Source organism: Lagopus muta, chromosome 8 (genome assembly GCF_023343835.1).
Source record: "Lagopus muta isolate bLagMut1 chromosome 8, bLagMut1 primary, whole genome shotgun sequence".
In the NCBI taxonomy this organism is placed as follows: domain Eukaryota; kingdom Metazoa; phylum Chordata; class Aves; order Galliformes; family Phasianidae; genus Lagopus; species Lagopus muta.
In genome coordinates, this window is record NC_064440.1 from 36,392,677 (window position 1) to 36,407,662 (window position 14,986).

General features: G+C 37.9%; 1 protein-coding gene across 9 annotated transcripts in view; it reads right to left on the bottom strand.

The window, feature by feature from the left end:
* PCNT (pericentrin) overlaps positions 1–14,986 on the bottom strand; it is a 100,137-nt gene that overhangs the window by 78,012 nt on the left and 7,139 nt on the right. For 6 of the 9 annotated variants that reach the window (XM_048952501.1, XM_048952500.1, XM_048952498.1 and 3 more), the window contains exons 2-10: positions 13,393–13,596; positions 11,084–11,134; positions 9,906–10,085; positions 8,707–8,850; positions 5,620–5,784; positions 2,904–5,387; positions 2,728–2,820; positions 2,325–2,501; positions 1,092–1,347 (exon numbers count right to left, since the gene is read on the bottom strand). In XM_048952501.1, the coding sequence (XP_048808458.1) occupies positions 1,092–1,347; positions 2,325–2,501; positions 2,728–2,820; positions 2,904–5,387; positions 5,620–5,784; positions 8,707–8,850; positions 9,906–10,085; positions 11,084–11,134; positions 13,393–13,596 (3,754 nt within the window). The remainder of the gene's footprint in view (positions 1–1,091; positions 1,348–2,324; positions 2,502–2,727; positions 2,821–2,903; positions 5,388–5,619; positions 5,785–8,706; positions 8,851–9,905; positions 10,086–11,083; positions 11,135–13,392; positions 13,597–14,986) is intronic. The other 3 variants (XM_048952503.1, XM_048952502.1, XM_048952505.1) reach the window with 2 other exon arrangements.

The window sequence follows — 14,986 nt, forward strand, 5'->3', positions numbered from 1 at the left end:
AGCCAACGGTCAGATGTAAGATGAAATTTCATCTACAAGATAAGAATGTATGAGTTCTCACAGGAGTTAGGGTCATGTTCAATCACCACTTCCCTGAAAATTTCCTCTATCCTTCCAGATAACAGCATCTACAATGCTCACATTTCTCCTGCATCATCTAATTTTAGACCTTCTTCAGGTCCTTGTATTCAAGCATTTCTAAGTGGTTATGTTCAACTTACAGTGCCAAAATGCAGATAAACAGCACTGATTCAGAGAACTTTGCTCAGACCCCCTTGTACTCCAAAACCCCATTAACCCAGCAGTTCTTTATATTACTTATGCTCTTCTGTTCTTGGGTCAAAAAGCCACCAAAAATATTTCTTCCTCTCAGGAAAGCAGAACTAAAGAAAAGTTTCCTACAAGTTCTTCAGTGAATTGCTGCAGACCTCACCTTTCTCCAGAAGTTCCTTAAGCCCTGCCATATTGTTCAGAAATGGTTCTCTGATCTGAAAAGGGGTAAATACCCCCAAAATGGGCACAGAGCCATCAGCAGGGCTTCAGTATTGACAGCTGTGGCTTTCCTCCTGGTTCTCACACAGAACATCTGGTACAAGTTCACACTGAGTCTTTCAGATCCTTTCCAAGTCCTTTTTCTTACTTTTGAAACCAACAAGTGGGCAAGGCAGTAAGTTTTTACACATCTTGTCAGAAACACACCATCTTGTCAGAAACTAAGTCAGTGCTGACTTAGGGCTATAAAAACCCTTAAGAAACACGGATAAGAGCTCTACTCTTTGCACCAAGTAAATTATTTGGGACGGCCCTGTCTAATGCTTCCTGAAAGCAACTAGCTCAATATACTGCTGTTTTACAGACACAACTGCAGAACATGCACATAGTTGAAGAAGAGTTAAGATTAGGTCTGGATAACTTTATTTTTGCCCTTCAAAGTTTAATCCTGCACGTGCACGTCTACCCACTATACCTATTCTAGGCAATATCAGCCTTCAATCATAAGGCCGAATCTACATCACGATGGAAATCCCTGAAGGCAGAATAATACTGACTGAATTTCAATATATCTCGCCAGTTATTCCCAAATTTAATACCTAATTCTTGCTGATACTTTGACATTAGGTCTTCTTTTTCCTTCAAACAACGTTCTTTAATTTTCTCCCCCTCCAGCTGATGGCGGCTTTGTAGAATTGCTATCTCCTGAGCACGCTTATCATTGAGCATCTCCCGTAGCTCCACAAGTGCAATTTCCTTTTCTTTTCTCAAGTTAGACTGAGTAAGCTCAAGCTGGGAGGTGTGCAAGTTATTTAAACTTAGGCGTAATGCTTCCAATTCAAGGCTGTGAAGCGTCTGTAATGGAGAAGAAAAAACATTTTAGCGTCTCCTCCAACAGCAGGTGTTCACTTCCCCCCCCCCATCATCAGTTTCAGTTTGAATTGCTTTCAACTGTTAGCACCTCTAAGTTTTGCTTTTCTGTACCTGAAAAGTGTTTCGTCATGGCAGAGACAGAACTGACTTCTGCAACAGTGAGATTTATCAACAATTTTCAGTGCAAAGTAAGTTTTCCTCATCTGCCTCTTAACTGCAACTTTAACAAAATACCTTGCATATGTCCATTCTCGTACAGTCTTTGGAACAGAGCACATGTACATCCCATTCCTTCATTGAGTATTACAGAAATTCTCTTGTTACTGTTTATAATATGGTACATAGCAAGGTTCTAAAGTGGTATTGGAAATGTGGAAACTAAATTCAACTAAAATAGTGAATATCCATCAACTAAAACTGGCAGCCAAAACATACTGCCTGAAAATTTGTAATTCCTAAATAACCTAAACAGTACACCAGCATCTTACATTTAGACCTAGTCAAATTTAGACAACTAGACCTAGTCAAATTTAGACAACTAGACCTAGCCTTTCCACTTTACATTTAGAAGAAGTGTTAAAAAAAAAAAAAAAAAACTAAACAGTAAATACTTAGAAGGAAGTCAGGTTTGCAAGCTTCAATTTTGCACAAAAGCAATTATTCAACAAATGTAATTAGCAGGATAACTAAAATGTTGGGGTTTTAAAATGTATACATTTATTTATTAAACTTATAAGGAAAATAAAAATCAAATTCAGTTTCCTTTGAAATTAATGTTAAAATACAGCCACAGAGAATGACTCTGAAGAGCTCCTGCAGAAAAAAGCTATTATCACCCACCAAGGAAATATCTGTCACTCAATTAAACATTATATGAAATAGCATGCCTAGTATGGACAAAAATTGCAGACCCTTCTGTTCACAATGAATACAGTAATTGCTGTATTTATTTATTTTACCTGTGACTGGAGCTGGGCACGCTCAATCTCTGCTTTGTGCGTGGCTGCCATTTGCTGCTGAAGTTCATCCAACAGCTGTAGCTTTTCTTTATTAAGTTCAGCACGGAGCTCCTCCATTTCCTCTTTATGTTTAGTAATAAGTTCAGAAATTTCACGGTCATGCTCTCGTTCATGTACCTGCACAGAATGCTCAGATAAAGGGCTTTCTTCATAACAGTGCTGGTTAGCCCCCACTATAAAGTTACCGATTGAAAATTCTCCTTTCCCCCAGTCCCAAATCAAAGACAAAATAGAAGAAAACAATTGATAGGTTTTTCCATCTCCAGAACATTTACCTTGCTTAGGTGACAAACAATGCAGAATAAGTTTATTTTTCTGAAGTAAACTTGATTGCACTATTTACCTTTTTTACTAAAGCAAGCTGTTCTACTCTTTCTTCCTCCAACTTCTTTTGCTTTTCAACTTTATCTTTTATTTCAGCATTTAATTCTTCTATCTGAAAACAGGGATACAAACATTTGCAATGACTACTTTTAAGTATTCAAAAATCCAAAACCTGCCACTACTGGTGTTGCCTACCTCCTTCTTGTGTGTCAAACTCAGCTTAGTTAATTCTGCAAGGTGCTGAGTCTCCATTTTAACAATTTCCTCCTTATAATAATTCATCATCTCAGACTGTGCCTTCTTTGCATCTTGTACAGACTGAAAGGATTCCCGCAAGTAATTTTCAAGCTCCAAATGAACCTTCTTCAAATGAGCTATTTCTTCAATCAGTTGGCTTTCTTTCTCACTGTATTCAGTACTTTTTGCCTTTATTTCAGCATGAAGTTTACTAATTTCCATGTTGTTGAAGTTCAACCTATCCTCATATCTTAGTCTTTCACACTCCTGTGCTTCTTTGATGTTTTGCACTTCAGTATTAACTTCCTGTATGTTTTTCTCAAGATCTGCTATGATGCTAGCATTTGTTGCTAATGCTTTTTCTGCTTTTATTAGATCCTTCTCCATGATTGATAATCTCTCTCCTAATGCTGTTTTCTCCTTCACCAAGAGTGCTAAGTCTTGCTCTTTGTTATTGATTTCTGCTTTGAGCACCTCCTGTTCTTTTAGCATTGTCTCTTCCAGTATGGTTTTCTGACCAAGTAGCTCCGTTACTCTCTGGTTTTTAGCCTTCTGAGCATCAAGCTGGTTCTGCATTCGATCCCTTTGACTTTGCAAAGCAGCCAACTGACGTCCAAAAAGAGTCTGTACTTCACTCGTTACAGAATCAGAAGCTATTTTCTGCTCTTGAACTTCCTTCACTAACTGCTCCTGAGTTCGCAGCTGCACCATCAACATTTCTTTTTCCTCCTGGAGGTCTTTTACCATTTGTTGCCAGGTAGAGGATTTAGACACTTCTGCTAAATGTTCTGTAACACAGTAAGATTGGCTTCCATCCTCATTCTGTTGCTTTACTAGGAGGTTTATTTTGTTTTCAAGTTCTTTCTCCCTCTCTGTTTTCTGAAGAAGTTGTTCTTCACAACATAGCCGTGCTTCACGTTCCTTATTCAGTTCCACATTAATTTCACAGAGCTCAGCTATCGTTTTCTTCCATTTTTCAACAGCTTCTTGGGTCTCCTGATGAGATTTCTTCAAGGCTGACTCTTTTTTGCAGAGCTGCTCAGTTAGCTTCACACATCTCTCTACTACACAAGCTCTCTCATCATCCTTTATGTCACCATAGTCACTCATTTTGCATTGCAGTTGGGAGCCATCTGACAAAAGTGAAATGAAGGCCTCTGCTTCCACCTTGGTCTCTTCAAATGTCTCTTTAGTCAAACTGCCAATGCATGATTTTTCATCAAGGTCAAAGTTTAGTTGAGGAGGTTTAAAATCTGTGCTGGGATCTGAAAGCACACTACTGTTTATCCCAATCCTACTGCATTTATCTTCTTCAGTGGTATAACCTTCAGAACAGCCGGACACATATGAGTGCTCTGGTCTCTCTGTGAAGACAAGATATTTTGATAGTATCTCTTCATCAGCAGTGAAAAATCCTAGTTCTGGCAACGGTTCTTCAGACAAGTGATCTCCACTACTTTTATTATGCTCTCTGATCTTTGAGCACACAATTTCTTCCGATTCATCCCTTAATGAATCTACTGTTGGTTGATACTGGAAATCTAGTTTGTCAGGATCTAGCTCTTCTCTAAATCGGCATGGTTCATTCAACATCTCCTCAAGCTTCACTGTCTGCAACTCCAGTATATCTGGTACAGTTTGTGTTTCCCCTAGGTTTTTATTGGAGACAGTCTCTTCATCATGCTTTTGCTTTCCATCTTTACTTTCTGCAGCCTCAAAAAGTTGCTTTTTATTTAATTCATGGATGAAATAATTCAGTTTCTGAATCCCTTCATTCAAGTGCTGTTTTTCCTGCTCATATTGCTGGGCTTCCTTGACCTGCTCTTCTGCCTTTGAAAGTTGAGACTTAAGATCGCTAATTAAAACTTTGTATTGAATCTCAACCTCAGTTTTTTCTCTCTGGAAGTTTTCCTGCTGGTTTTCAAGTTCCTTTCTCAAATTTTCTTTACTAATTTCAGATTCATAAAGACTATTATTTAAGTTAGTTATTATTCTATTTAAATTCTGAATGTGTTCTTCAGAATTCAGAGCAGAAAGTTCTTTCCTTAACTGTTCAAGTTCACTTTTATGTTTTAAAATCATTTCTTCTTCATATATCTGCTTGGCTTCTGCAATTTCTTTTCTGTGACATTTCTCCAGGTTAGCCTTCAAGTGCTCCAATTGTCTGCAAACATCCTTTTCATGATTCATTTTCAGTTCTTCAATATGTTGCTGTTCTTTCATTTTGATTAAGGTTATTTCGTTTTTTAATTCTGTTATTTCTGAGTCCCGGAGAGAAAGAGTATGTTGTAGTATAGACAAATTGAATCTTTCTGATGCCAGTAGATCCTGGAGACTTTTAATACAGTCATCTTTTTCTCCTATGCTTTCAGATAGCTGTTGCATTGTATCTTTCGTACCCTCTTCCATTAGGGCAAGCGGATATTCCTTATCTTTGGTATTCTTAAAAATAAAATATTACATATGAAATTTACCACTGAAATATTGACATGCTTTAAGTTCCTTAAGTCTCATGTTTTTCATGTCTCTTCACAATTAACATTTCCCCTTAAGTACAGAGTAACATTGACCTTATGCACAAATTATATGTTCAGTGCAGGCTCTTCCTCCAAAAAGAACCATAACTACTACTAACTACAACTCATAACAGTAAAGGTACTTTATACAATTTTACCTTTTGAGAAGATTCAAGCTGTACCTCCAGGTCTTGTGCTCTTTGATGCAGCATCTCCAAACGTGCATTTTGTTCTTGGAGACTGTTCTGAAACAAGGACATTTGCTGCTGGGCTTCTAATACCTCTTTCTTCCCAGAGCCTTTATTCTTCAGCATCACATTAACCTGAACACATAAGTTTACTCCCAGTCAGAAGAAAGTTTATATAAGAATAGCTCCTAAACTAATCCCACTGTACGCATAAGATGTATTGTATTTGTTGAATACAGATTTATTCTATGTATCATCTTCCATTCTCAGTAGATAAGTAAAATCCTAAAAAGTCACACAACAGATAACATGTTTGAAATACTATTACTCACAGCAAAGTATAACATTAATTAATTCACTTCTACAAAGCCCCCCAAAATGAGACAGGACTTCCAGTGGACTGGACATTTTAATAAGAAATCAACAAACACAATCTTTTCTACAAAGGATTTCACAGTGAATAGGAAAGGTTTTTTTTGCTCCCACCAAATGGCAAACAAATAAATAAATAAATGCATTTTTCTAAAAACTTTGCTGAAGCCAAGAAAACATCAATACGCTCAAGCCAGCATTAGTACCTTCACCTATCACCAAACTGGTCAAAGCTCAGTTAGAGTTGAAGCTGTCCAGTACTAGGGAGGACAATAAAAAAGGTTTTTTCAAATACATTAACAAGACGAGGACCAGAGATTGGTCGTTACTTGATGAGAATGGTAACCTTATAAACATAGACAAAGCAGAAACGTTTAATGTCTTCTCTGTCTCTTTCTTCAAGATCAATCATCAGCTTTAGCACCCCAGGGGCAGAGGTGGAGGACTGGGGCTGCAGTAGTGATCAACTCCCAGCCAACCACGTGGGATTTTCTGTTCCACATAGATGCATACAAGTCCATGTGGCCCAAAGGGATTCCTCCCAGCTTCTCAGAGAGCTGGACAATGTCATCGTAAGTCCTTGCTTAACTATTTTTCAACAGTCTTAGGAATCTAGAGAGGTCCCAGTTGACTGAAAACTAACGTTATTTCAATTTTCAAGGGCAAGAAAGACGACCTTGGTAAACTTAGACCTGACAGTCTCACTTCAGTGCTTGAAAAAATTATGCTGAGAGATACTGGAAAAAACACCTGACAGGCAATGAGGTCATTGATAACAGCCAACATCAGCTCATGAAAAGAAGGTCCTGTTGCACTAAATTTATTTCCTTTTATGACAAGGACACTCATCTAGTGTGACCAAGGAAAGCCAGTTGACATTATTTTTTTGGATTTCAGTATAGCTTTTAATAAGTTTTCTCCCAGTATCCTTCTGGACAAAATTCCCAGCATACAGCTAGACAAAAATATCATGTGATGAGTGAGCAATTGGGTAATGGATTGGGCCCAAAGAGTTATACTAAAATAGAGTTACATCAGGCTGGTGGACAGCAACTAGCAGGGTTCCCTAAGGCTCCACTGTAGGACCAGTTTTCTTCAACGCTTTCATAGATGACTTGGATGTAGGTTCTGAGCAAGTTTGTTGATGATATTAAATTGGAAGGAGCTGGTGACTCCATCGCTGGAGAGGCCTCACAGAGAAATCTAGACAAATTCAAGAGCTGGGCAATAACCAACAATGCGAAGTTTAACAAGAGCAAGTGTCACTGGATTCTGCAGGAAAAGAAGGAGCAAGTCTGGCTTTCCATACATATTGGGAGGATTAGATGCTGGAGCACACTCCACTGAAAAAAACCTCAGAGTCACAGTCAAACGTGAGTCAACAGTGTGCCAAGTCAGACCAGAAGGCCAACCATATTCCAGGTACATCAACCACATCGGTAGCCAGTCAAGCAAAGTGATTGTTGCGCTCTACACTGCACTGGTGCAGCTTCACCTTGAGCACTGTGTGCAGTTGTGGGTACTACAAGGCAAAAAGGACAGAAAACTACTAGAACAGGTATGTCCAACTCAGCCTACAGACCAAGCGTGGTCAGCCCATGCTGCAGCTAACCCCACAGCTTCACAGCAGCGAGTCTTCCCCACAGAGCAGCCTGGCCAGGTCCCAGGCACACACTCATTACTCAGCAATAACCAAACACCAGTGTGCGATTGGCACTGGTACTAACTCAAATTATGGCAAATAACTATGCATTTTCATCCATCAGATACATACAGCCCTATGAACAGAGAAAAAAATATGCACCCATGCTTCCCATTTTGATAAAGAAATTTGAGAATGAGCTTCAAGATTTCTAAAAATGATCAATTTCCAGTATATTTTCCATTCCACTTTCAGTCAACACAAATACATTTGTCTGATCATGCCTCCTTACCAGACTTCTATAACATCTGTCTTCCCAGAGAAAGAGATGCCCTGCTTCACAGTCACACCTTATTCGTGTACGTATTGCTTTTCAGCAGTACTTACATTTGTGAAAAAAACATTTTCAATTTCATCAAAAATCTCTGATGAGCACCTTGAGACCTCACTAGGAATTACAATCATTTCCATCAAACCAGGCTGATGCATTAGTTTCACAAAAACAAGGTCAAATATTCCACTAGTTTAATGTTTTTTGTTGCTCTCCTTTATGTTTTAATAATAATTTTTTTTAAAGTTTTGTTAGTTATATACATTAACTATCTTATAAATTTTATGCTGACTACTCCAAAAGTAATGCCTCCTATTTAATTATGTTGGCCCACACTATCACAGGCAGATGTTGAAATGGCAGTGGTATCCTACTGATTTTTTTTTTTTTTTTTTTTTTTTTTTTAAACAACATGGCACAAAGACTCTTGTTCATGGCTGACAAAAATGAATAACTAATGGTGACTGACAAACAGTGTCTTGTAGCTGAGAATTTGCTCTATCAAAGCATTGCATTTCAGGCCTTGCCCTGAAATCATTTTCACCTCTGCACTGCAAACTGTACGAAGAGGTATGTGATAAGCCTGAGATGTGGTGGGTTTTTTTTTTTTTTTTTTTTTTTTTTTTGTTTTTTTTTTTTAATGTTAATATTGCAAACACATTTCTTTTTATTCCCTCTTTGTAACATAGTTAAAATTAGGGAAGGAGCACACCTGATGTAACTGAAGTTGTAAGCCATGGATCTGATCAGCTACGTGTGAAGCCTCTTCCTGCAAGTCATCCCAATCCTTTCTTGTTTGTTGAAGGCAGCTTGTTAGTTTCCTTATAACTTCATTCTGCTCTTGAACAGTTGCTTCCTACATAATGCACAAGAAATACTTCTGAAATGAAGACATTCTTATACTAGGAACCCTTAAGTTTGCTTAACACAAAGACAATCATGTCTTTGTGCTAACCAATATGGTTACATGGAAGACTTAATAAGCTCACGTGAATAGACCAGAAATATTTCTGTTAAAACACAATAGGAGGAATGATGAAAGAAATCTTCAGCTAATTGCAAAGAGACGAAGGCAATTAGATCTGTTCTGCATTTTTTTAAGCAAAGGATAAGATACTAATAATAAAAAAAACTATTTTAAATGTTAAAGCTCTTATTCGTGTAAAAGCAATTAATTTTTTCCATAGGCAACAAAGTTACTTATTTAGTACGCTCTGAAGTCTTCCCTATGTCATCTCTCCAGCCCTGTGAAAGAAAGCTAATGAGATGTGCTACATCATATTTCACAGTAATCACATCCTTTTCAATGTATTTCTCACCGTCAGGAAACATCTTTTTCTTCTATTAGGACTTTGAAACAAAGAACACGCAAAGTAGGAAGCAAATATTCTTTGGATGCACTCTATCATTTACCTTTACACAGAAATGCTAGAGAAAGAAATTTTAAAATATCTTTTCAAATTTTTTTTTTTTTAGAGGGAAAGGCATACATAAGTTTAATAAAGTTCACCTTATCCTACTTAGTCATTTGTCCATACCAAAAAAATACCCCTAAAAGGCACAAAAAAACCCCAAGCGTAAATGATTTTATCATTTTGGAGTGGTGAGGAAGGAAGCCTGCAATACCATGTGAATGTTCAGGAATTTACCTAAGCACTTCAATAAAAATCTCTCAAAATAAAACTACTTCATTGACTTTACGAACATTTCAAGCACTTATGAGCACTTCAAGCAACATGAAGGCCTGAACAATGGCTGCACAAACAGGTAAAAGGAAGACATAAGTATTGCTTTTGGTAGCATATGTTAGCAAGGTGAGATGCCTTTCAATACAAGCAATAATTACTTTGGGTTTTGCCTCCTACATTTTTAGATTTAAAGTGGTATTATTCCCGTTATTATGAAACACACCTGAAGCTGCATAGAGACTCTATGCTGGCTAAGTTGTTCCTGTAGTTCATCCATCTGCACAGTCAGTCTTTCAACTGCTTGCTGTTTCTCCAGAAATCTTTTCTCTAACTCAGCTATTCTAGTTTGACACATCTTATCATCAAGCTCATCACATTCTGCCACAGAACATACTGCAACTTCCTTCATAAAAAGAAAGAAAAATGATTTTAGTCACCAATACAAAGCATCATTTCCATTTTATGGCAATTCTGAATATAATTTGAGATGAAAGCTTAAAATTCGAGCAGATTTATTTAAAAAAAAAAAAAAAAAAAAAGAGTCAACATTTAAACTCTATAAATAAAGTTCCTGTTAAATGAAAGTTCTTAATTCTTTCTAAAATTCAGATACTTTTCCTCATGAGTAATTTTCACATGATACTTCAAGCAGCAGATGTAAACTAGGGAGATTTGTGACTCTACAGCACCAAATGGTTGTGAAGAGCCATGCTGACACACTTGGGGATATGAAATACATTCAAATTTACAAGTTGAGGGCACACTACCAAAATTAAACAAGGTTTTTATTTCTCTCTGTGATGACTGTTCTCTAGTTCACTCATAGGGTGGACTAGAAAGGGAACAGGAAAACGAACAGGAACAGAATTCTTGATTTAAAATTAAACTCAAGTGCAACCGGCAATTGCAAATTAATATTCAATATACATTAAGTTTCTGTGGTGTTTAACAGCAAAACCAGAGCTAAATGCAAAGAATAAATTGCTCAAATTAACAGTGCAGCTTCTTAGGAGCACTATCATTACAATTCTATTGGTAAAGACAGTACATTATATTTTAATCATGTTTTGTTCTTAATATATGAACCAATACAAGAAACAAGCTTACTTTTCAATTAAGTAAATCTTTCAAAGTTCTCCAGACAAGCTCTATGATTTTAGTCCAAATGCTTCTCTTACCAATCAATTTTGCAGCTATATATATATATATACACATTTACACACACACACACACGTATATAAGCACCAGTTTTAGACTGCAAAATAGAGATATCACATCACTTAACATTTTATAGCAATGCACAATAACTAATCTATCTATATACAGCATTTTATTAAGTTACATTCTTCATTCACATAGATATTAGCACCTTTTACAAAATATATATTCTTTTACACTTACTTCAGCTGCTGGATGGATTGCTGTATCCTGGATGGGCAAATCAGCACTCCCCTGATAAATAAACAAAACAAACCACATCATGTCCATTTTTTCCAGGTACACAAGGAAAAGCATGATTATTTTGGAAATACGCTAAGCGTGAGCCAGCAAGATCCATGACAAAACAACACGTAAGTGACAGAAGAAGACTGACTTTAATGCTAAACTCCGTTGATCATACATGGTCTCATAAATCATAGAATCACCGAGGTTGGAAAATACCTCCAAGATCATCCAGACCAACCATCCATCAATCACCTATGTTTTCCACTAAATCACATCCCTCAGTACAACATACAAACATTTCTTGAACACCTCCAGAGACAGCAACTCCACCACCACTTGGGCAGACTGTTCCAACGCCTGACAACTCTTTCAAAGTTTTTCCCTAACGACCAACCTGAACCTCTCCTGGTGCAACTAGAGGCCATTCTCTCCACCTCTATCACTAGTTACCTGGGAGAAGAGGCCAATCTCCACTTTGCCACAACCGCCTTGTAGAGGAGGTTGTAGAGAACAGTAAGGTTTCCCCTGAGCCTCCTCTTCTCCAGACTAAATAATCTCATTCCCTCAGCTGCACCCTGTAAGACTTGTCCTCCAGATCTGCACAGCTTCATTGCCCTTCTCTGGACATGCTCCAGGGCCTCAACATCTTTCTCATACTGAGGGGCCTGAAAGCGAACACAGCACTTGAGATGCAGCCTCACCAGTGATGAGTACAGATGGATGATCACTGGCACATATACTTAATTAAGTACAACTGCTTTAAATATATTAAATTCTCGCCAAACAGAACATAAAGCAAAAAAGACATTAGCACTATTCAAAAGAAGCACCCCATAGCCTATCTTTATTTCAAATCAGCACTAAGTAATTTCTACTGACTGCTTCCTATGTAACGTAGAAAGCAATTCCATTTGTTTTAAAAAGTAGGCTATTTTGACAGATGCTATAAGAGTTTTGTTTTAAATTTAAGCTAATACAAATTTTTTAAAAGTACTGTTGATGAAGTTACAGCGGGTCTTTTTCCTAAAGCTGACAGCTTAGTATGTAGCTTCCTAAAAGCCTTTGCAATCCTTGTGTTACATTCAAGATCTCCTGAAAGTACTAGGGATACCTCCACTGCAGAACAGAGGATAGCACGCACAAATTATATCCTCCATCAGGTTTGCTAATACACTGATTTGATACTATTGTATATTCTTATACCAACCGCTGGAGAGCTGCTTTTTATGCAGAAGGCACTGCCTCCCTGAAGCTCACAAATCTTCACAGAGAAAACATACCGAAGCACACTCAAAAAATAGTTTCTGCATAAAGCCCCAGACTGAGATAAATTTTGTGGCAGCCATAGTTACCTTGTAGCTTTTAGGGCTTGTGAAAGCACTAGCGAACCACTTCTGAAGCAAGAAATTCCCATTAAAGTATTGTTCAAAACTATGTTATTTCTATTACGAGAGAAAGAAAAAAGCATCCACAGCTGACAAAAATTTGCTTAGGAGGTGAAGAAAGCAACCAATCAATTCAGGCAGCTATCAGTAGATGTATGCTAATCTCAAGCTATATCACAGGCTATACGTTTCTATACTTGCTAACATGACTACCCTCAGCACTCACTAAAGGGCCACCTTTAGCAGGTCATTAGCACAAACCAACCGAAATACATCAGGCAAACCCACTGATACATTTTAAAACAAGTCTGTCAACTGTAGTAATGTCTATGCTGGCTTGGCATGGCAGCATTTGATAAGAACATGCTCAAAGATTTGCTTTTTTCCTCCAGAAAAGGTTAAGTATTTGAGCCAGCAAATGTGACATGAAACCAAGTATTAAAAAGTCCTGATACTTTTGCTAATCTACTATGCGCTTCAGACTGAATCTGCCATTTCATGGATCACAGCCAGAGATTCAGAAGCATGCCAAAAGAAGTTCAGTGCAGCAAAAGCTGGCACGATAAATTGAAATATTTCAACTACAGACAGCACCTAGACAAAGCAAGCCATCCATTCCATACAGTAGAGATGTTTAGATAAGATTCAGTTAGTGGGGGAAAAAAAAGCTTTTTTAAAAAAAAAAAAAATTCCGTTATTTATATAACTTTCTTTTAAAAGTTAATTACTACAAATGCAAAAAGTCATTTCACTTGTGTCTCAGTGGCAGCCAGCTGACAGCACCAAAGAGCTAACACCCAATTAAGCAAAACAACCACCTGAGATACTTTCTATCTGCAGTTGGACTGAAGTGGAAACACGAGAAATACTAAGATTTACCTCTGTCTCTGTTGTTGTCTCTAGGAGGTTGGTGTCTTCAGCCTTACTCTCTACACCCTCACCGACATCGCAGCCTGGGGCCATTACTGCACGCTCTTCCTGTGGAACGTCATGCGTGTGGACAGACGAGCCCTTCCTCTTCGGCGTCTTTTTCTGCGACTGCGCGACATTGCTTTTTGCTTTGCGTTCTCTGAAGTGAGCAAACTGTGCATAAAAGATTGGAATAGATACAGGGAGAGGTAAACGAGAAAAAGGTAGCAGGACCACAAGATTAACACACTCATAGGTGACAAAGAATATCCCAGCTTGATAAAATATATACATCTGCAGAAAAACTGCTTGATCTTCTTACTTCCTACACATTCAGAACACACCAGATATCTGTGCAACTACACAAGAAATCTCACACTAGTACTAAAGACTCATTTCAATACAGGTGACATGCAAAGTTTCAATGACAACCCAGAATTACAAAGACAGATTAGAAAAGGAACAAATTGTTAATATATTAGAATCATTTGGGGGTGGGGGAGTGGGGGGGCAGGAAAGCAGCCTTTCTGCAAGACAGGCAAAAACAACAACCCTTAGAAATGCATCTAAACAGATCTTTGCCAGTCTAAGCATTCAGACTAAAATTAATGGAAGTGAATCCTCACGCTCCTTCCCTGCCACCCCCTTAAGAGAATACAGCAAAACTTCCTAGCCAGAAAGCAGACTACAGTACATAAATAGAAAATTAATTAAGCCAGGTCATTTTAATTTCTTCTGTTGAAGATTCAGATGCTCTACTTTATCAGACTATCACAGCACAGTGAAGCACGAGGGATTTGTAAAGAATGTCACTGACAGAATTTATTACCAAACTTTTCTTAGCACCTTAAACTGCTTAAAAAGGATTATCTTATTTTCAACTCTAGTATTACATTTAGGCAGCACTTCCAGGCAGCATCTCCCTCACAGCATAAGTCCAGGCATCCCCCTAATAGGGGAAAAAGCCTTCTCCAAGGTGATCGGCTACAACTACATTGTTAGCATATCCGTGATGAGATAGAACAGACAGTAAAAATGATGATGGGATGCGAATTGTAAAGTCCCAATTGTAAGGTTCTACTTGCAATATAAATGAGAATGCACCGTTTCCTAGCTTGGCTTTCTTGCAATACAGCAACACCACAGAAAAATCCTGTCACTTCCCGTGGCTCAGTGAGGTTCTCTCCTTACACACTTCAATTTCACTACAGATATTTCTGTCTGACAGCTTAGCTCAACAGATAAGCAGTACCTACTCTCAGTCTGCTTAAAATGTGTATTTGCTGAAAAGACACCAGTTTCTTACCAGCATTTTAAGCTGTTTGGAAAGAAAGAACCCTTTTTAAATTGATTATAATCTGTAGTTCTCATAGTTCTTAATACTGAATGCAGTTAAAGCAAAGATTGCCAGATGCTGTATTGATTTTCCAAATAAGCAAAATGGAAAGACAGCAAAGATGGTTAAAAAAAGCTGTCATGAGACGATGTATGGGAACTGCTGAGTCACGGCCTGAACCTCTGATTGATCACCTGAGGTGAGCCTTGAGTCAGCCAGAGGAGCACA